Source organism: Geospiza fortis, unplaced genomic scaffold (genome assembly GCF_000277835.1).
Source record: "Geospiza fortis unplaced genomic scaffold, GeoFor_1.0 scaffold112, whole genome shotgun sequence".
Classification (NCBI taxonomy): domain Eukaryota; kingdom Metazoa; phylum Chordata; class Aves; order Passeriformes; family Thraupidae; genus Geospiza; species Geospiza fortis.
This window is the reverse complement of record NW_005054298.1, coordinates 26,331,917-26,354,953: the sequence shown is the minus strand read 5'-3', so window position 1 is coordinate 26,354,953 and position 23,037 is coordinate 26,331,917. Positions and strand designations below refer to the sequence as shown.

The following is a 23,037-nucleotide window of genomic DNA, read 5'->3' as shown; positions in this document are numbered from 1 at the left end:
CTTTTCTTAGAAACTGCCTCATCTGAGGCGCTGGGGACTTAACTTTCCTAGCTCTTTAATTGAATTACAGCACAGCCTATAAATATATCAAGACGCATAATTTTCACAACTGATTTTACAAATGCAATTTACAATAAAACTGCTAACTTCTGAAAATTTAACAAGCCATGTCCACCAGGATACTGCATATGAAGCAGTAACAAGAAATTAAATACTTTTCCACAAAAATAAACTGATACTACTACAACCATCAGCCAGGCTACAGCTACATTATTGCATAACAAAAATACACACATTAACTACAGTTGGTACATTTTTCTTATTTATTCAAAAGCTAGTGGATGACAAAAAGGGTTAAAATGTTTTATACCATCTATTCATTACATAAACAAATACTTAATCCAAAGGGACTTATTTTACAAGCCCCTCTGTCCAAAAACCACACACAAATTAGTTTTTATACACAAATGTTTATTTCTCAAATAAACTTCCCCTTTAAACACAAGGAATGAAATCTAAATCTTCATAAAGATGGATCCAAAACAAAATCCCTCCAGTACTTTGTAATTACTGTTTTGTTGGTCACTACTGGCTTTAACTGTTTAACATCAAAAAACAAGGACATATTTAAAAAATCATGCTACTGGATACCTAGCTCTGCCTCTGACCAGCTCTACACTGATCTCCAAAATTTTAAAATTTTACATCATGAAATCCGAAGCATTTAACTGAACAACAGCTGTGCATTAAACACAAACAACTGAACAAGAAGATTATAAGATGTAATCAAGTTCATAACGAATATAGGTGTTCTTTTCATCATTATAGATTCTTGGATAATGTGCTATCAGAGCATCCTGTGAGCCGATGTAGATTGAATTGTAGATCTTCCAATAAACATCTCTGACTTTTCTGGCAGGGTGAAACAAACCCTAGAAAACAGAACAGAACAAAATGTAATAAAAGCTTGCAGTTCCAATGTTCCTTTATTGAATTTAATTGTTTTGTTGCAAAACAAGCATTTAATAAATGGACAGAACCTACAAGCTCTAAGAAAAAACATGTCTATGTACTAACAATATACAATACTAACAATATACAAACAGTACTTGCAGGAATATACACTGCAAGAGACTTTCACCTTCCTACTGATGTATCTTCATGCTGAAGTCCCCACACTGCAAAAGTCTGAAGTTTCCTATCTGCAAATTATTACTAAAATGCTGTCACACCTTCTCTACACGGACCTGCATGACTTTAATCCTTGCTCCCCACCTGTTAGGTGAGTTTTAATTCCATAGCCAGCACAGCCACAGTCACGTGCTGTGACACAGAATTACACAGAAAAGGAGCCTTCAGATTTCACCACCCCATGCACAATTACAGAAGCTGAACTGCCCAGTGTTGCTCTAGCAGTACCAAGTCTATTCAAAGCACTGTTTATAGTACTGCACTCTTGTAAACATCTCACTCTTCCTTGGCTAACGACAAATCACTACTATTAATTTCATCCTCTCATTTATTTATCTCACTCATAACCCCTCCCACAGCTAATTTACTCCCCAGTCATTAGTTCACATCCTCAAAACTTGTGAGATGCTTCTAGTTTGGAAATCAAAGTGCCAAGCTATTTTAGTCAATTGATATTCTAAGTTACCTGCTCTTTCTACACAAGCTCTGTGATGTAATCAGATATCTCCCTATATCAAACCCTCTGTTTACCGCCTATAGATATCTCCCTATAACAAACCTTCTGTTTACTGTCTATTTCCACTATTCAAGTCTGGATATTCTGGCACAGAATATCCTGTTTAAATAATACTTTGGAGACAAAAAGCCAGCTTTTCCTTTGTTGGAAATCACCTACAGTTAACATTTTTGTCTCCTGCAGAGAAGTCCTGCCTGACAGTTGCTCTCTGCTGCCCCAGCACACAGACCATACCTGTAAGCAGTACTGTAACATCCTGCAGGGCCCAATCGCCACTCTGAGGCCCTCCAGAGCGCCCATAACTGCCTGGATGACGTGAGGAGAGGTTTCAAACACGTTGGGCCACACATAATTTAACAAGTGATTAAGAGAATCTTCACAGCCAAACCCATAAACACCAAGGGACATGTGCTGCACCACAGCACTGGCTGTTTGTCTGTGTACCAGATCCCTGCAAAGAGAACAATGGGTATTAATAAATGAGACTTAGAAGCAACATGACTGGACAAGCATACTGTTTCTTTTCAGTAACATTTTTTTGAAAGCACTAAAAACACTTTCAAGCCATACTTAGTGACAGCAAGAGGCAGAGTATAAAAAAATAAGTAAAGTGAAAAAAGATGTGAGTTTTCTGACAAATTAATGCACTCCAATTCCACAGAAGTATCAACAATAGAAATTATCAAAAGCAGTTTTAATGGAAGAAGTCTTGACTCACTGAAGATGCTTTTATAATTTAAATCTTCAGAATTATTAGTAAAATTGGAGCATATATAATCCAAATTGTTTGCAAATAATAGCTTCAAAATTATGCTGGTCACTTAAAGCCTTCAGCAAACAAGGACAATATGCATATTTGCTATCATTAACAATTAAGTATATACTTAAAAATGTGACTATGGGTAACTGTACCACAGAAAAAGTGCACTCACCTGTCCATTAGAGCATCTTCAAGCAATGGTGTAACAGCATAAATGTAATCTTTTCCCATCTCTCCAATGTATTCAAAAAGGAAAGAAAGAGATTTTAACACACCATTCTGGACATTCAGTTCTGGAACTCTGTATTCATTCATGAGCGCAGGCAGCACTGTGAAAGGTGAGCATGTTTCAGCCACAATAGCAATTGCTACTGTAGTACATACTCTGTTCTGCCTTTCCTGTACTTTCAAGTTGTTCAGCAGTGTGGCCAATACATCGTGAGGTCTGGAAGAAACAACATGGACATCCATGTCAATAGATTCAGTGAGGATTTGGATCAAATTAGTTAAGCTTTAAAGAAGTGGCAGAGAAACATGGTTTAGCCCCCATAAAAAATTTAGAGAACTAGGAAACAAACTGAATGCTAAACATGAAACACTAAACTCTAGAACAGCTAAAGGATTTATTTTCATAGCAACATTTTTTATTTTGTCTAGATTCAGTGTTTTCCCTGCCCTCTGTTCTTCCTCTTGTGAACTCTGGAGGGTAGCAGAGACTCCCCACTATTACTCTGATCCCAGAGGAAATTACAGACTTGTATAAAAGCAAGTATTGACAGAGATAGGTTATGTCCTGCATGGAGAAGAGTTACAGCACTCCTGGCTGCTTGCTCTATCTGCATTCAGTCAGTCATCAGTCTCTTATAGAAAACACATAAAGGTGGAAACCATGCCTCATTCTAGAATGTGCTGACTTGTAGTATGACCTTAGTGGAAACAAACCTTTAAGAATCGATAAAACTAGTGATTTGGTGGGGGGGAGGGAAAGAAAAAAGAGAAGATAAATTATTTAAAGGAGAGTTTATGAAACAATACAAAGAGGGTCTGAAAGCACATGACAGTGATTCATGAGACAACAGCTCTTACTCCCAAATAAGACTCTAATCTTATTAGTCCACAAATTTTGTTCAGAAGTGCAATGTCCTATATTAATCAAGAATACATGACTTATTTTTCAAAATTAGTAAAACCATGTCTGCACATATAAAATGTAGAGAAGTTTGAGTATTTCCCACCAGAAAACTAACAATCATCACTATATTTGGTAACTGTGTGAAGAAGTGGACAAGCATTAAACCAACTTACCCAATAGCTTTTGCAATATAACCAAAAGTGTTCACTGTGGCTCTTCTGATAGCTTTCTTGTGAGCTTTTAATAACTCAAGCAGCTCAAAGCAGATCCTCATCCATTCTCTTGCAGAAACATACTCTGCACCTCTGAAAGAGAATAAAGTGAGTTACCTCTTCAGTGATGCAAGAGGTTTTTAAATAAAGCCACGAACTGTAGCACCATTTGCTATCCACAGAGCTAAGCTTAAGCATTTCCTTTATTAGGTAATTCAACAGTGTGTCTGCTAAATATTTTAGTTTTAGGCACAACTTCAGAAATATCAAGAGATATGACAACAAATACCCAGAAGCCAAAGCTGAGCTTCTGCTACAGTAATTGCCCACAAAGAAGGTTAGATATTTTAACATTACTCAGCTTACCTGTCTGCAATACGCCCAACAAGATCAATACAATTTTCCTGTACTTTCTCATGTCTGTTCTTCAAAATAGGTGTCAACCGTGGCAGCAGGTCTTTGATTGGTGGCGTCATCTTGTGCATACCTATTGAATGCAAAGAGGCACATTTAATTTTACAGTGGTTTTTCTACTTTGTTCTTGAACAGACAAGTAATCAAGACAAAAACATACCTATAACATTCACAATGGCCTTAAGCGCTCCAAGTATGCTGCCCAGTACTTCAGGATATTCTTCACCCAGGTACTCATACAAAACAACACCCAAGTGTCCCATCAGTTTTTCCTACAAGCAAGTAAAAAGAGTTAGAAGGTCATTTTCCCCTCCCCTCTCATTACTATGAGCTGCTAGAGCAAATCTGGAAGACAAGTCCATACCTCTTGACAAGTCTTCATGACAACTGCAGTACGAGAGATCAGGTCAGCAGCCTGCTGCCTGACTTTGGCTGATTTGTTGTTCAAACGCCACAAAACTGTACCACAGATCTGTGGCAAGTAGGGTTTCACCCTTTTGCCTAGAGCATTAACCACTGTGCCAAAACCATTCAGCATCACAGAATCCTGAGGGAAAAAACAATAAAGGAAAATCAGACAAACAGCAACACTGCATTTTACCTAAAGTTGCCATAATCTAAAATTGCTTTTAAAAAACTAACATTCCAGAGATTGCTTCTGTATTTCATTGATTAGAGCACTGACATCTAAAAAGGGATTCTAAAAATCTAACTCAGAAGCACACATTTCTGTATAACAGTGAGGTGGCTTACAATTCCAGTGAATGGAATACTGCAATCCTAGGCCTTACCTCTGTTGTCTGTTCCTGGAAGGCGTACAAAATACCATCTATGAGCTGTTCTTCCAGTTTGTGATCAATGTCTGCTGCTCCCAGATTTCCCATTATCTTCTCAATTGTTTCCATGACCATCTTTCTGTACTGCTCAGCCTCATCTTTCAGATCATCCACAATTCTAGAAATAATTTCTGCTGCTCCAACTTTATTTGCCAGCTCCACAGTTGTATCAACCAACTGAAATACAGAAATGCTAAATAAGCAAGCATTAAAATTATGCTTAAAAGTAGTTAAAATCTACTTTCTACATCTTGAAAATAATTTCCCTACTCTGAAGAAACATATTAAGTCCGCTACAAAAAACTAGTTTTAGCTTTAGAAATCATCTAGTGTTTTTAAGAACATAAATTAGGTGAATCACCCCACTCTGCAAGTGATTAGGACATTTCACAGATGTAAAATGTCATGATAACCTCCTAAGAACCTGAAAAATCTTAGCTACACAACTTCTAAATTGCTAGTAAAAACAAAAATCAAGTTTCAGGACACAGACAAAAGTAAGTATTTAGCCTGAATGAACATTCTCATTTTATTCTATTGTAAATGATTTCCCAGCTAAAAAAGACCAAAAATACCTGTCTGTAATTTCTTCTGTCCAGTGCCATTCTGTGCTGCCAGAAATGTTTGAAGAAGGGTGGCAAGATTTCTGTTTTAATGTAGTTTGCTTCAACACCATCTGTACCACAACACTGCTTTACCACCTGACAGGAAATAAAAATCCAACGTTTTTAATCTGGTGTAGGGTGTGGGTTATTTTTGCTTTTTTTTGGATTTTTTTTTATACATATTCAGTATCAATGCAAAACTATCACTGTGACATACCTTCAACACAATTTTTTTCATCTCTTCATCAGGAGACTGGAACTCTCTGATAAGAATCAGCATGACTTCTCTGGTGTAGTAGTTTGCATACTCAGCATCCATGAGTGGGATCAGGTAACCAATCGCCTTCAAGAATGCGGCCAAACCCTATTTAAATGCAAAATATGTTTCTAATAAGTTACAGCAGGAACACATCCATTTCAGTTCAAACTAAAGAAAGTATTTTAGATTTACCTTTCCTCTGTGTTGACGTATACCCTTCCACAAGGGCTTCAGGACAGAGTCAAAGGACTCAATACCATAGGGAGTGGCTGCCTCGGCCAAAGCAGCAATGGCCAAAGCACTGATGGTGCGAACCTTCTGCTGCTCATCCACCAGCCCTGCAAGAGATCAAGGCTTAGTACCACCTCTTGTACTTGTGTCTTAAGTTCAAATTAGCAAAAATAGAGCAGCAGTGTAAAGAGGAATACTGAACCATTATTCATCTTTATTCACCTTTCAGAGTCAACTGAAATGTTTCTTGGTGTCATAGGAACAACAAAACCAGGACCTTACTGTCACTGTGCCTTACTGAGGTATGAAAACTATATAAAGTGGGCAAAAATACTTTGGGAAAGCAGAACTTACCATGCTCAATAATTTCAACCAAGCTCCTGAGATGAGGCAGGATAGCACAACCCATAAGAATAGCAATCTGCTGTACAATCTTGATGCCAGTGTGCCTGGCCTGCCAGGATTTTTTGCTTTTACAGACAGCTTTCAGGAAGGGTAACAGAGAAGGAATGCCCAGAGCAGATGCAACAACAGCAAAGGCTCGAGCTGTTGTATTTCTGACATACTCATCCATGTTATCGATATCAGGTCGCATTGTGGAGATCATTGTTGCCAAACCTGCAGCCTGCAGGACAAAACACAAAACAAAGCAGTTGGATTTATGAACGGCACAGCTAATTGTTCTGCCATGCCTATAAACATGCAGCTATATGTAAGCTAACTCAGTGCTTTAATTAAGGATGGTGTTTTACCTTAGCCAAGTTTGAAATAATTTCTCTGCCTTCCACTCTAGCATAGTAGTCTTCATCAATCAGCAGTGGTTCAATGACGACAAGGATCTAAAAAAGATAAACAAATTAATATTTCCTTTTATCAATACCTACTATAGTATTTCTAGCACTATTAATTGTCCATGAAACAGAGATGATTCCATTAATTCAAGCTTAAAGCCTTAAAATGATCAGAAAAAATTAAATCTATTGCATTGTTTTTTATAGTTCTTAAGTCTCTAAAGCATGTAGCCTGGAGACACTACCTAGATCAGATAAGGTCCCTCCCACCTCCAAATATGCATATATCATATTTACATCATGCCTCAATACTGTACAGCCTACACTCCAATCACACTATATAAACTTTAAAGTTTGGTTTAAGAAACATGAAAGTGAAATATGTTTTAAAAAAGTGGTATCATCCTCTTCTCATATGCATAGAAAATGCAGAAAATACAAATCTGAGATGAAATAGCAAAATGCAAATCAGACATGAAATAGCAAACTGCAACAGACCTTGTGTACATATGGTCGGACCAAGTCATCCAATTTGTATAGAATTCTGTCGATGACTTTGACAAGTAAGTGCCGCTCCTGATCTTCGAGTGTTGGTGACATCAGCAGAGGCAGGATCTGATTGAACAGCGGCCCTGCTCCAAATTCCCGAGCTTTATCGGTAATTTGCCGCAACGCAGCCTGAACAAAACCAAAAAACCTGCCAGTTAAACTAAGGAAATGACACTGAACAATCATAAAACGGGTACAACCAAGTTAAAATGTAACTGATACATCCACAGGCTTCCCAATACTTGCCCCAACCACCACAAAACTATTTCAAGCAATTTTATGCTGATCTGTTAAAACACAAATGTGTGGTGACAAACACTGTGCTGTTAGTGCCCAGGTGTTCAGTTTTCAAGAGAAGCATACTTCTGAGCTGATACTGGCTCCCCTTGGAAAATGGCTTCACAGCCCTTGTTTGCATCCAGGCAGCTTGGGGCTTGGTCAGTTTAGAGCATTTGCAGAAAAGACTGCTATTATGCTGCCTAGTGCTTAAGATCAAAGCTTAAATAAGAGCTACACTAAGTAGCTAATTCAAGTGAAAGAAGCAAAAATCCAGAAAGTTACAAAGCCATGTAAGCAAAACACACTATAAATCCAGTTTCTCATAATTGTAAAAAACCAAAAAATTATACAAGGATTACACCATCTAGTGACTGACACTACTGTTGAAAGAGCAGCAGTATTAAATTATACTGAATAACAAAAAGCCACACAGATATAGAAGAGGAAGAACAAAAGCACTAAACAGTGTGCTGTTCTGGCTGAAAATGAGTTGATTTTCTCTACAGCCCCTAGTACGGGGCTGTGTTCTGGATTTGTGCTGGAAACAGTGCTGATAACACAGGGATGTTCAGTTACTGCCAAGCAGGGCTTACACAGAGTCAGGGCCTTTTCTCCCTCTGACCCCACCCTACCACTGAGAAGGCGGATTGGCACAAGAAACTGGGAGGGGACACAGCCAGGACAGCTGGTCCAAACTGCCCAAAGGGATGCTCTACATCATATGGCACCAGGCACAGCATACAAGCCAGGTGGAAAGCTGGCCAAGAGTCACTGCTAGGGGACTGCCTAGGCATCCCTTGGTTGGTGGTGAACAACTGTTTTCCATCTGCATCACTTGTTTCCTTAGGGTTAATTTCTTTTTTTTTTTCTGTTATTTTCATTTACTATTATTTCTTGTTATCTCAGTGCACAAGTTTTCTCACTTTTACTCTTCTGATTCTTTCCTTCATCCTACTAAGGGAAGCAAGGGAAGAAGCAAATAGCTGTGTGTGGCTTAGTTAACAGTTGGGTTTAAATCACAATACACAGCAAAGCTTAGGAAATTATCTTCAAGACAATCCCATGGACAACTAAAGCTAAACCTGAAAATTAACACCAATTTTTGAAAAATGAGATTACATAAATGTATCTGACAATTCATCTTACCTTTCGCATGGGAGGTGTGCCATTCTTTATTTTCAGAAGTAATTTCATTATTTTTCTCTCCTTCTGTTCCTCAGGACTCAGAGTCGATTCATCAACATCAACCTACAAATAATTCCAGACAAATAAATGGGCATTGCTACATAATCAAAAGAAACCAGTGAAGTTCAATCAGCATGAGTGAAATCTCCTTTACCAGCAGCTTGTCGAAGTACTGGATATCATCTGGTTTCAGGAATGGCAGGTTGCCCGATGGCTGGTCATTCACACTCTTCATGGTGCGGTCCTCTGTCTGCATGTGGAACCCTGTCATACCCCCCAGGGGCGTGGGAGTCGCTGTGAGCTTCCGAGCAGGGGTACGGATGGGCACGTAACCAGCTGGGGGTGGGAGAACCTGAAAAAGAACAAAATTCATTTTAACTGAAACAGATATGAAAAGAAGAAGCCATCAAATACAAAACATTGCTTGAAGTTGTAGCTTTCACTTTATTTGTTTGGGCATTTGTGTGTTATTGCATACAACAGATCCCATGTTCCCAGCAATACAAACTCACCCTGAGAGCTTGTATTTGCACTTATCCTGCACTGCCAACGTTTCAGAAGAAAGCTCACTCCCATTGCTGAGAGCTGGGATAATAAACTGTGAAGTCTCCAAGGATTAAAGAAGTACTTCAATAACTGAATCAACACAGTATTCTTGTTGTCTCAGGATTTGTGACCCTCTTCCATGTTTGTCTACATCTGGGCTAACAGTTTCTATCAGTCCATACAGAGTACATTTCTGGCCTTGACAGGCATTTCCAGCACTGAAAAGCACAGTAGTGATTTGCCTGTGAGATCACCTTTAGATCCCCCTTTCTAAGGGATTTACAATAAATCAAGTCAAACAAGTGTGTACAATCAATACTTAATGTGAAACATTCTACTTCTGGAGGAGAAAAACAGTAATCCCTGGTAGGAAAAAAACTTCATCATGGTCTGCTGTTATTTTAATCCAGATTAATTACCTTATATCCTTCAGGAAACATAGCATCCAATTCCTCATCAGAAAGCGGTCTGTTTCTCTCATCAATTTCCCTCTCCCAGCGCCAAGCCTGCAGCTGTTCAGGAGTCATGCTCATGATGTGACCTATATTCAAATTTTAAAAAAAAGTATTAAAAAAAAATCCTTTTGTATGCAGAAGCAGAAGACTTGTTTACTTAACTTTTAAATGCTCTCTTGACTCAAAGTCTCCACAGCACCTGAACTCTGTAGCCAAATAAGATATCAAACTTTTTACAGAGCCTTTTATCATTTTTTTTACCAACTAAACTGAACAGCAACAGATAAGTAACATTAGTCTCAATTCCTCTCCAGAAATGAGTTGCTGTGGGCATTGCCACAAAAATAGTGACTGAGCATACACTGACTGCTTTCATAGAGGCAGGAGAGCATGCTGGGCAGAAATCTGTCTCAAAATACAATACAAAAGGAAATTCTTCATTCCCACAACACAAAGAGAAGCCTTGGACAAGGGACTGAGCTTACCTGGTGTAGGGGTTGCCATGTTCATAGCTGGGGTTCCAATGGGTGTTTTGCCAGGTGTCAGAACAGGAGTGCTGCCACCCATCTGGCTCGCAGGTGTTTCATCCCAGCGGGACTTCCTTTTGCTCGCTCCTGGGGTCGGTGTCTCACCAATGGAGTCACCACCTCTGTCTGTACGAGGTGTCTCAGCCCAGCCACTGCCATGGCCCGGAGTATCTAAGGAAAAACAAACCCAATCTTCTCAGAAAGCTGAACAGTACATACTCCAACTATACTATCAATATTCAAATCCATTTTCAGTATCAAATTAACAAACAGTAGGCTAAAAGTAAAGACTACTTTGCTGACTATTGAAAAAACCCAGTCTTTATACTAAAAACATCCAACAGAGAACTTTGTTTTATGAAAAAAGAAAGTGTCATCATCTTGCTGAACCTTAGCACAAAAAGATTCTAAAAAAACAAGATCTACTCAGATATTCTAGGAATTGAACAAAGTACTCCACGTACTCCCTTCATAAAAGCATTAGGTAACAAGTGTTTCACTGTTCTCTGACACCAGAGTCAAATTCAAATTAGGGAGGTGAGATGCTTCTCTAACTTGTTTTAATAACAACCTCTTAAAAAACCCCATAACAATTAAAAAACAACATACACAAACATATTATGAAAAGTAATTCAACGTGTGCTTTTTTTACTGTGTTCTTTATACTTTAAAAACCCAACCTGCAGCAGTCATTAGGTATGACGAAACTATGGTTCCATTTTTGAGCCGAAATACTTTCATGGGTGCCGCTTAGGCACAGGCAGAACCCGATGCTCAGAACTCAAGACAAGAACAACTCCCCACATCAACCACTAGATGTCAGAATATAATTACTTTTTGCCTGGATTCTGAACTCACTGTTTATTCAAGGTGAAAAAACCCAGCACAATTAACCATTCAAAACTTATGATGCACCTCCCAGTTTGCCATAAATACCTCTTTCTGTTTTGGGGGTTTCGTCCCATCGATTTTTGCGCGCACTGGAAGTGGCCCCTCCATGGCCCGGCGTTGCGTGCCCAGGTGTGTCCCGGCCGGGCGTTGCAGCTCCTGCTGGGGTATGGCTGGGAGTTGGATCCCAGATCTTGGAGCCTGGGGTGGCACCTGGAGTTTCGCTTCCCTTTGCACGGCCTGGGGTTTCATCCCATCGCAGAGATGGGGTGTGCCCAGGAGTCTGCACGAGACAAAACCAAAAGTGTCAGTATCTCATCCTGTGCAATAAAACACTGATAGTTGTTCTTAAGTACAATTAGAAACTTCTGACACTCAAGAGGATGAACACTGATAACGCCTTCTGTAGACAGCTGATAAGCACTAGGTCATTACCTCTGCTTGATCCCAACTGGACAATTTCTTAGGTGTAGCACCAGGAGTCTGATCAGCTGTCTGATCCCAACGCCGTTTGCGTTTTGAAGGTGGCTGAGAAGCGGCTCCATTGACGACTTTAAGCTCTCCAGCTTTAGCTTTTTCAGCTAGTTGTTGCCTAATTTCCCTCTGTTAAAGAGCACAAAAACAAAAACGTAAGAACTCTTCAAATTATACCTTTAAAAGAGCTTTTCAATATCTTTTTATGCTTTTTTTTGAGGTTTTGCTCAAATAACCTGCAATTAGCCACTGCTTTCATTTCAAGGCCACTCTTTTTTTCAAATTCTTCTATAGTGCCAGAGCAGCTGTGTTTGAGGGGCTATTTTTAAATTAATTTTTCAGTAAAAGCCATTCTTACAGCAAATGCACAGAGAATTGTTAAAGATGCCAGTTTCTGTCACCGATAGGTACATGCCTTAAGACCATTACCCACCTGTTTCAAATAAGTATCACTTCAGTAAACTAGATGGATGACTTAGAAAATATGTTCACAGGGGCTACATCCCATGACATAAAAAAGCCCTGAAATTCTTATTTTAAATCCTGAGATGATACTGCTGAAACAGCACACTAACAGAGACTGTTTTGCACTTATCAGTGGATCCATAAGCAGTAAGACTGCCAAAATTAGGGAAGAATTCCTCACTTAGGATAAAACAAATCAATGTTAGACGTCACTGGAACTACAAGGTCTTGTTCCAATTAGCAAGATGGTACTGTAGGTATTAGACAAGAAATCTGTTTATATTACCAATATCTTTTTAACTATTAAAATAAAATTTAAAGCATGTTTTTGGTTTTTCTCCTTTTTTTTTAATATTTAAAACCGAATGCCAATCTTATACCTGATCTCAGTACTGCAGTACTGTTGTAGGTACTTCATCAAAAGCCTTTTAAAACCTCCCTGTCTTCCTATATACATAGAGCTCACAAAAACAAACATCTCTCACACTGAGTAATTCTCAGTTAGATTTTTCTCTCCTCCTCTCAAAGATAATGAACAAGAGAAAGTCCAAGTTCTATTTTAAAAAATCCAGATTAAAATGTATTGAGACTATTTTTCCCTGCATTGCTTTACTATTACATAGAACAGATGTTTTTTGATGTTTTTTACATTCTACTGACTTTCAACATATGAAGAATGCGATTTTCCAAAGAAAGGGGCTTTTAAGTCAAGACAAAGTCAAGAGAATTTACACTCCCACTTTTGTAACGTGCTTTCAAAGGTTGTAACATGAAACTCAGTCCTAAGTGGAAAACCCTCCCCTCCACGCACCTCTTCTTTTGTTAAATGCTGTTCACGCATAACATCCATGTATGTTCTGGCATTCATTTTAGGGTCTGGAGTCTTCCCTCCTGCAGAAGAGAACAGCAACAGGAATGGAGCACAATGAGTACAGGATAAGCAGAAACTATGGACTTCTACTGTCCTGCTCTAGTATTATATTATTCCATGATCATTTAATTTTACTTTTTGATTGAAAATTTTTTAAATTACATGTATCTTACGTTTATTCAGTTTGCTGATCAATTTAACCTGTTTGAACACAAACATAACTACTGCAGTTTCAAACAAATATTTTAAAGCCGATAAAAATGATAAAATGACAACACAGTTAAGAGTCTTCAGAAGTGATGGGTTCCTGGGTTGCTAATCCGGAATACGTACACTTTCGTGCCTTTGTCTCCATCAGCAGTTCTGACTTCAAGCAGCAGAATAGAAGCCTAGAAAATTATCTCTTTACCATTAGTAACACTTTGGAAAGATATTTATAATCAAAACATTACCTTGTGTAAGCTGTTAAATCCTACTTGTTATCTGACTATAAATAACTATTGCATACCTAAGTAATGTTTAAATTGTTTTATCATAAAGACCCATTTACAAGTTTGACAAATCTGGACATGTCTCACAGACCTTCTAGTGTCATATTGTAACAGGGCTTCATTAAAAATAAAAATAAAACAAAATTAAAAACCCCAAAATACTGTTTGATGACACTTTCCCCCTCTTCTCTTCTCAAGGGACACTTGTGATTGGGATCTGAATGCAATACAGTACATACACCACCACAACAATACTCACAGGTAATGGGTTTTGTACACCATATGTTCTTTTATGCTCTGTATCTTGCATTAACTGAGTTTTTAAATACATTAAAAGAAGCCCAACTTTATAGAAATGAGACTTGTCAAGAAAAACACTTTTCTTTAAGAAAAATGTGCAGATTTGCTATACAAGTGGTATAGCTATTATACTTTAGGGAAAAATAAACTTCTTAAACATTTCTATGCTGAAGATCACTGCCCAATTGGCTGTGTCTTTCTGACACTAGCTTTGATAGGACTTTCCTTTGGAATACTTTTTCACCATAATCTACACAGGATGTGTTGAACTGCACCCTTAAGAATGCAGACAGGACTGGCATATAGCAGTACTGCTGTAGGAAAGAAATTAAGGACAGTTAGTATGGGCCTGTGAATTCTGACAATACATGTTTATATCAATTACAATTAAGCAAGTAAAATAATTCATATCCCTACTAATTCATGCAGGCTGAAATTCTCATTTGTAAAACCTGCAAAATAGCTACTAATTTTAAGCCAACAGGCACCTTATTGCCACACGTGAAACTCACTCACCTGAAGAAAATTTCAGACCCACTAACACCCCTTCTCCTGACTTGCATTCTAAAATTATCAGAACAGACTTGAACTATTAATAGTATCAAAGTCTTATATATGCTTTTGCTTTTTTTAGCTATACCACCTAAAATTTACATAGGATGGTAAGAATTAGGTGCTCTACTAGCATTTCAAAAGCAGTAACCCTGTAAGTCTATAACTTGGAATGAAAACTATCAAGGTACTGAATGAATCTGAGCACTCAATACACAAGTTGTTCAAAGTACAACGCACAACCCAAAACGAAATGAAAAGAGAAACCTTTAACCCTTTGTGTTTCTATGGCAATGGCTCATTGACAAGTTTCTTGTCCTTCTACCTGGAAAGAAAACTCGTATTATAAAGATGAAGAATATGGCATCTAAATTTTCAACCAAATCTCTATGAAAAGGGGATGTTTAAAACAAAACTAAGTTTATAAGCATGCCAACAGAAATCAAAGGGCTAAAGACAATTAAAGACAAAAATTTCATACAGGGTATAGAAAAGCCAAAATAAATTACCATCTGCAAAAGGATCAAGACGCTCAGGGGAAATTATCATCATCCGCCTGTGCTTTTTGTACTCATCTTCCCGATCTGCAATCTTTTGAGGACGGTGTTCTGCAAAAGGATCATACTAAAAACCAAGAGAGCCTGTTAGTCACAGATTTATGAAGACTAATATGAAAAGTGTCAGGTACTGTATGCATTTTAAGTATTATTAAAAAGACTTGAATTATTTTTTGCTTCAACTATGCAGGGTATGTCAAAACACTATATTAGTTTAAATTTGACTTCCATAACTAGAATTTCAGTTTTTTTAAACACAGAACTTCTTATGAAATAATTTCTCATAAAAATTTGGTATTTTAAGAGTTTATTCACTTGTTACCAAAGCATTTCATGTTGTTGACCTTTCCCCTTCTTTTTGCAGGGTAACTTAATGCTACTTCTTGTGCTTTTAAATTTTACAGAAAAATACGCCAGGAATGCAAAACTTAGGTGATTACATTTTCCTTAAAAAACAGGAAGTATAAATGATATTAAGTTTCCCAGTTATTTTTCTTTAACAAAGTATGAGATTTCAATTTTTAAAAATTTTGATAGTTTAGTTTCTATATTCATGTTGGCTTTACATGCACAAGGGCCAATCTTTATCACCCAGTGGAATTTAACAAGCTTGCAGCAACATTTAAAAAGCACAGCTCTTTACATACATCTTTTATTTCCAGCAAACAAAACCTGTTATTACCACTTCTTTTGCTCAGTGCTTACAAAAGTATTTTACTGTGCCTTCAATGAAGACGTACCTGTTCAGTAGATTGTGGTATGTCATTAAGCAATGCCACTGGAGCATGGTATCCTGGCTTCTTCTGGCCAAGCAGACTTGTGGAAGGGTAGTCATCATCATCCTGTCAGTAAAGACATGGTGAGTTGGTCATGCTGGTATTATACTTAGATAAACTAACACCAAATAAACATGCTGTGGTCATAGAAAAGATGAAAATGGACAAGTAGAATAGCTAATTCAGAATTTTAGCAAGCTTTCTCATATAGCTTTTCTTATAATTCTCAAACTGGTGAATCAGATAAACCTGCTCTTATCACTAAGAAGGCTCAAGTAATCTTCAATATGGTACATTTAACCAAGTATGCTATCTACACTAATTAGACAAAAAGTCTGTATTTCATATCAGCACTACTGTTAGTTAGCACCATTAGAACTAACTAGTTACCATTAGAACCTAACTAGTTCCCTAGTTGGTGTGTGAGAACTGGTGCAGAGATATTCAAACTATTTTTCATACAAGTCAGCTATATATATATATATATATATATATATGGAACAAGACTTAATAACCCTCTAAAAAGGCTTCAGAAACAGCGAAAAATTCAGAGATAGATTCATGTTAGTTTAGTTATACTTACTCAATCACAATGGCAATAACAAGCACTTGCCTTTGCTATTCCTTCATATCAGTAGTCAGTTGCTATTCAATTATTTACAGCAACCCAAAAGAAAAACTGCTCATATAACTATAGAACTTTTTCAGTGAGCCCCAGAGCAATGGAAATTTTTAATAAGGCAATCTTAGAAGTCTGCAGATGACACAAGTACATCACTAAAAAACCACCTCATGTATCAACTAGTATTAAACTAAACATCTTCCTCATTCTTAGAAATAGAATTCTCTCAGTGTATGATGCAGTCGTCTCTGTACTTATGATAAGGCCTATAGATCTGATGATTCCTGCAATGGGAAATATGGTCCAATGTTTAACATTAGAAATTAACAGAAGGTAATCTTACAAGCAGGATACAGAAAACACAACACAGTGAAAAAGCCAATTCTTAAAAACTGCTCTGAAATCTGAACCGGGAATCTTAAAACAGTCACTACAGTTTGCTGGCTGAAGTTTTATTAAATTTTTTGCTGTCATTTGTAATCCTGGCAGCAGTAACAGAACAAAGTTAACTATTCCAGCCAAGGCTAACATCAAGTACCAGGCCACAACTTTTTGCCTTCTGCTTGGGCCTATAAGGCTCTCAAAGCAAAATTCATTAAGTACAAGCCAGACCTAGAACTGCAACCCTGATAAGGAGGACTTGGGGAGAGCTGGTGGAGGGCAGGCTGGCCATGACCCAGCCATGGGCACTCCCAGCCCAGAAAGCCAAACGTGCCCTGGGCTGCATCCAGAGCCCCGTGGGCAGCAGAGCAAGGCAGGGGATTCTGCCCCTCTGCTCTGAGATCCCACCAGGAACCCTGCATCAGCTCTGGGGCCAGCACAGGAAGGACAGGGACCTGGTGGAGTGAGTCCAGAGGAGGCCACCAAGAGATGAGAGAAATGGAGCACTTCTCTTTTGAGGAAAGGCGAGAGAATTGCGTTTGTTCAGTCCAGGGAAGAGAGGGCTTTAGGGTGACCTAAGTTGCTTTAAGCAACCTGGTCCAGTGAAAGGTGTCCCTGCCCATGGCAAAACGGCTAGAACAAGATTATCTTAAAGCCTTCCAACCCAAATGATTTCATGCTTATGTGCTTCCCACATAAGACATAACTTGGTCCACTATGGTTTTAATGAAAATTGGTTCTATTTCAAGCAACTGCTACTAAAAGTTACTCAAAATAAATTCTGAATAGTTACGCTGCAGGTCCGAAACAAACAAAATAAATAAAATCACTTACATCTTCCAATTCAGTAGCTGCAATAGAAGTGACATATCCAGCAAATCTGCTGTCACTGCCACCATAAATTTCTTGATCATAATATCCTGTGGAATCAAGGCCTACTCCTTGTGCTTCATCAAGAGCAGGCTTTTTTCCTTGAATTTCTCGAATCTGTGCTTCAATATCTAGGGTAAAGACAAACACACAAAGTCTTGTTACACAAACATACAAAATACAGTAGTCATGTTACTATGTACAGCAAACAGTTTTTTGCCCAACCGGAAAGATTATCATTAAAGAAATAAACATATATGACACACAAAACTACAAAATCATAATTCAGAAGCTGGTACTCATAAAAAGCTTCTCCTCATGTTTTAATATGATCCAGCACAGAGTACTTTAATCATATGGCTTAAAGCAAACTATTTAACTCACTGTTACCATATCTCATCTTCTGACAGAGGTAGCAGAGAAGCTAATTTACACCACACCAGTATTTCTCAACACTACACTAACAAAACCCTTTCACAACAAATGTCATTCTTTCATTAAAAAAAGCCTTTCACAATGTTATCACCAATTTTGCTAATTTAAACAACTCTGTTCAAAAGAATTACTGCACAGGTTCTCAAAACTGAGATTTAATAAAACAACACCGTATTTGTTTCACAACATATTGCAAAGCTATACTATCTTTGAATAAGTAAATAAAAACCCCAACTCTAATATGCCACTGGGTAACAAGTTAATAAAAAACCCCAAAACTTAGGGACTCTCTTTTCACTTTCAAAGCTCAAATGTTATTTACTCATCATTATTCCTGCCTGCACCACCATCTTTGAAGACTGTTATTCTTCTGGATAACAAAACACTCTTCAAATGGGACAAATGGGAACTTTGTCATTGTTGTACTGTATCAGGATCTGACTCTAATCAACTCTGGTGGCCATCTTTGACCCTAGAAATTCAGTACTTTCAGAAAGAACATTAACTTCTTAATCCAAAAAAACAAGGAACAAAATTAAACCATGCCTTCCTCCCATCTGTTGTAATGCAAGATTAAAAAAAATTGCAGTAATCCAACTATCTTCAACAAATGCAACCATAGGTATATTGAGGCACAGCTGTGTAAAAATTATTATTGTTTTCATGTCAATTTTGAATTAATAGATATGGAAAGACAATTATTCATACAATGTAAATTTTACTAGATCAAACAATTACTTTAATGACCAAGAAAACCCCCAAGAGTTGCATTCTATGGCTGCAGGAATGTGAAGGATCATGTCTGCGAGGAAGAATTGCATTACATTGTGATTGGACTACAAAAGATCCTTTCAACATGAATCATTCTGGGATTCACCCTCTCCCACCTGAAGTGCTACCTTAACTTAAAGGAAATTTGTCAATTTACAGAAAAGCTACATGAAATCTTGTTCACAAATAATCTTGAATCCTGAGTATTCAATAATTGTTTACTACTATTGCTCACTCCTCTTTTCAGGATGAATAAATATGACACGTTTTTACCATCAAGCCACCTTGCAAAAGACTACACAATGTTATGCAACGCCTGTTAGGAATCTGACAAAAAATAAGAATACTTTTTTCTAAGCTAAGATTATTAGCATTATCATGCAAATTATTGGATCAGAATTGCTTTGTTTAAAAGTTTAAAATGTCAACACTGCAAACCAAGCTGCACGTCACAGCTGGGTCCTTTTCTTATCGCAGACTGCCACTAACCAAAAAAAAAAAAACCAACAAACAACAACAACCAACCACAAACACACAGTAAGCCAAATTATGATTCCTGTACAAAAGCATATTCTCTAGAGGGGCAACTCAACAGAGTTTTACCAGACAAATCTTTGCCATATAGCTACGAGTGAAAACAGCAGAACTAAGAGTTCACTTAGTCAGAAAGGAGCACTGACTTCATGTGAAGCACAGCAAACCTGGCAGCAAATCAGCAATTCCTGCACTAGTCTAGTGAGGAAACCCAGCAGAAATGTGTTTCTAAACTCATTTAATGAGTCCCACACACAGAAGACATACCCTAAAGGCTTATAAGGAGAATCTTGCTCCAGCCACTTCAGGGCTTCCATTGAACTTCTGCAGCTTTCTAGAGCAGAATAACTTCAGTCACCTCTGTGTTACAGACTCGTGAGAAGCTGAAAGCTCACAAAAGCCTTATCCTGCTGGCATGAGCACCTCCTGACTCCAGCCTGTGGGTACATCCTGCTCCCTGGAAAATCCTGCACAGCCCAGGGGATTCCTGTGAGTCCTGAACTTGGAATACATTGTTTTCCAATGTGTTAGTTCCGTGAAGCAGCAGAAAGAAACTACTTCCAAATTAGGGATCTTTCTCTTGCCCTCAGAGGCCTCTGCCTGCCTTCAGAGGTGCTTACAGGGTCCTCTTAAGGTATTCCACTTCTGAGCAATCATCCTGTGGCACAGCTATAGAGCCAATGAAACTCAATTACCTTCTCCACAGATTTTTTAGTTATTTCTGTTTCTCCCAGAGAGCAGATGAAGCTCCTGATTCCTTCTGCAGCCTGGTGCACTGCAGTACTGGGGTGGAAGGGAATCTCTGGAGGTTCCATCTCTATCAAGGACAACCCTACCAGCACCGAGTGGGTGATGTGAAGGTAAAATCCCACTGTTTCCCTTATTTCCAAAGAGCTGTCAGTGGAATAACAAGCATCCTGCCTCCTCACTGGCCTGACTGAAACTCCACAGGTGTAACCAACTTCAACATGAAGAAAGCCTATGGATCTTGCCTACAGGATCATCATGCCTTACCATCAGCTGTTCGCTGAATCAACCTGAGCAAACAGCTCCAGCACATAGCAAACACACCAATGAGTCCCCTGCACGGCAGGATGGGCCACAGAGATTTGCTCCTGCTTGGCCTCCCACCTCTACTATCACCGACAGAGTTAAGTAAAACAGCTGGGAGATTTCTGCAGTGAAAGCGTCAACTCAAAAATATTTTCTTATTGATGGTTCTTACCAACACTTAACATACCAAGGCCTTGTCCTCCAACATTATCTTTAAAACAGTTATATTTCATGAAGAGGGTAAAGGTGTCATTCATAATTGGCCTTTTCCTTTAAAGTACATCTGTTAGCAGGGTAAGGAGCATTCTCATTTTCCTACAGCAAAACCTGCTGGGTTATCTATACCACAAAAACAAAGTCTATATAGGCTCAACAAACCTCACTGATAGCCACCCTAATTTTTAACTAATACCAGCCTCCAGGTGCCAGTTTAAATGAAGAACTCTAGAGAGAACAGCCCACAAAAGCCCTTGAACCAAGAGGCTTGTGCAGCCACAGGCAGCCTGTGTTTGGAAAGCATCACATATTTAGGTGGAAAACGCTATTTTGACATTCAAGATGGGCCAGCTAGCTTCTGAGCTAACTGGCATTTCCTTTGAAAAGCTCACACCATGTTTAACAAAGCTCTTTAATAAAAAGCAAATTAAGAAAGAGTAATTACAATGCCTAAAGATACATTGTGCAAAGTAAACTACTTGTTTAATGGCTTAGCCAAGCAGGAAATGGAAACTTCACCCACAGAGAAACAGTAAAGGGAGCAGGAAATAGGGGGAAAACAGGAGGGGGATAATATTCTAGTGATCATTCCTTTTCTGTATTTGACTCTTATTATTTACATATTTTAGTATTTTAGCAGAAGTAACTTTAACAAGCAGTTGATTTGAAACACATCACAAATGCTGAATATTATTAAAGTCAACACACATGAATTCGAAGTCTCTGAACATCTAGCTCACAGAGAAGCTTTCTCTAACTTTGTGCTCTCCTACCAGACATGTAGTTCTACTCTAAACATTAAAAAAAGAAATAAGACCCCGTGCTGGAGAGGTATTTTACAGAGTAAACAGGTTCTATGTTTTCATGCCTTATCATATTTTTGCACATTTACCTTGCCCTTGCATGGCTTTATTTTTAGCTACTTTAGCACTCTTACACATTAGATCTACTATGTTTGAAGATCTCTGTTCTTTTCTCAGCAAGAAAAAAAAAATTAAACTCAAAATGACCTTCAGCAGCATTGAAAGCTCATGCATTTATGGAGGCTTTATAAGCTGCCACTTGAAACGTCACTTTTCAGCCTCAAACAGAGTTCCCCTGTAACTGTGTAGCTGACACAAACTCCAACTGTTTTGATGCTTCTTTCAAGCTGTATCTTGAACAATCAATAAGTATTTAACAAACAATACAAATACATTAAAAATATTTTAAGATGATTTAGTAACAAACAACTCAATTTGAAAGATTAGTGAGGAACTGAAAAAAGATAGGCTAGAACTTGGAAGCAAAATAAGCAAGCTGCTCAGCTATTGCCTCCATGCTGGGAAAGACCCTTACATGATCATACCCTGTTATATATATATTTTATTTAACTGTCCCCCCCCCCATTAAAACCTGCTCTGATCCAACACTTATCAAAACACATGCAACTGGAAGCATGTCAATGTCTTCACTGAAGTCAGTGCATCATCACCATTTGCTCCAATAAATAAGCAATTTCAGCTGGGAAAAAAAAAAGGAAAAAGAAACAACCAAACCTCAATAATTCTACTATTTTATGACAAGAACCTCTTCAGGTAGTGGGAGAGGCTGAGGACTGTGATGGGTAACACTCACTTGGGTACTACCTCACACAACCCTTACGCTTATCACAGGATATAAACAAAGGACAAGACGATTTCTGTAATTATAACAAAATACTCTCGAATTCTAAAAAAAAAGAAATCAAATTAAATTTAAAAAAATTAAGCACAACAGTTTAAGCTTTTCTTCATCCCTAAACTCAGATTAGGTCTGTAGTGTTAAACACTACATTAACCCCACTTCCACGGGAGATGATGGATTTCCATTTAAAAAGCTTTTACAGTGCAAAACTGAAAAAAAAATATACTAAAAGACAATGAATGCCTGGGCGCCCTCACAGCGCACAACCACCCTCCAGAGATAGTTTTCGATCAGTGAATTACGCACATAAATTAAAACAAAATACAGCAGAACACCTATCGTTCACAGAAACACGAGTGAAAAACCCCGAAACAAAAACGCAGCAGCAGTGTAATTCTACAAATTATTCTCCGGTGCCTGAAAATCCTTAAGCGCACGGCAAGCCGCAGGCAATGGCCACAAAGAGCGCTTTGATTCGCTCTGAGAAGAGCTGGAGAGCAGCGCACAGGGCCCCTTGGAGAAGCACAGCCCGCCTGGGAAAGCGCTCGGCGGCCCCACGGCCCAGAGAGCCCAGGGAGCCGCGTTCCTGCGTCAACAGCCGGCCGCAGGAAGGCTCTGTAAAATGGC

General features: G+C 38.4%; 1 protein-coding gene across 1 annotated transcript; it reads right to left on the bottom strand.

Annotated features, from left to right (window-relative positions):
* Positions 1–305: 305 nt before the first annotated feature.
* SF3B1 (splicing factor 3b subunit 1) lies at positions 306–19,793 on the bottom strand. The gene is made up of 25 exons (XM_031058745.1): positions 19,744–19,793; positions 17,701–17,893; positions 15,828–15,929; positions 15,040–15,154; positions 13,128–13,207; positions 11,813–11,980; positions 11,426–11,660; positions 10,448–10,660; positions 9,927–10,048; positions 9,116–9,313; positions 8,923–9,024; positions 7,447–7,626; positions 6,910–6,996; positions 6,512–6,782; positions 6,119–6,264; positions 5,885–6,031; positions 5,638–5,763; positions 5,018–5,239; positions 4,591–4,773; positions 4,387–4,498; positions 4,179–4,299; positions 3,774–3,905; positions 2,641–2,913; positions 1,943–2,159; positions 306–932 (listed from the first exon to the last, which is right to left on the bottom strand). The coding sequence occupies exons 1-25, from the start codon at positions 19,791–19,793 to the stop codon at positions 774–776; spliced, it is 3,954 nt and encodes a 1,317-aa protein (XP_030914605.1). The 3' UTR covers positions 306–773.
* Positions 19,794–23,037: the final 3,244 nt, after the last annotated feature.

Excerpts from the sequence above, each read along its gene's own strand:
- SF3B1 (XM_031058745.1), bottom strand. The coding sequence starts at position 19,793 with ATGGAAGCCCTGAAGTGGCTGGAGCAAGATTCTCCTTATAAGCCTTTA. Across the intron at positions 17,894-19,743 it reads TCTCCTTATAAGCCTTTAGG|ACTTTGTGTGTTTGTCTTTA; the intron begins GTATGTCTTCTG and ends TTGTGTAACAAG. Across the intron at positions 15,155-15,827 it reads TACCACAATCTACTGAACAG|TATGATCCTTTTGCAGAACA; the intron begins GTACGTCTTCAT and ends CTTGGTTTTTAG.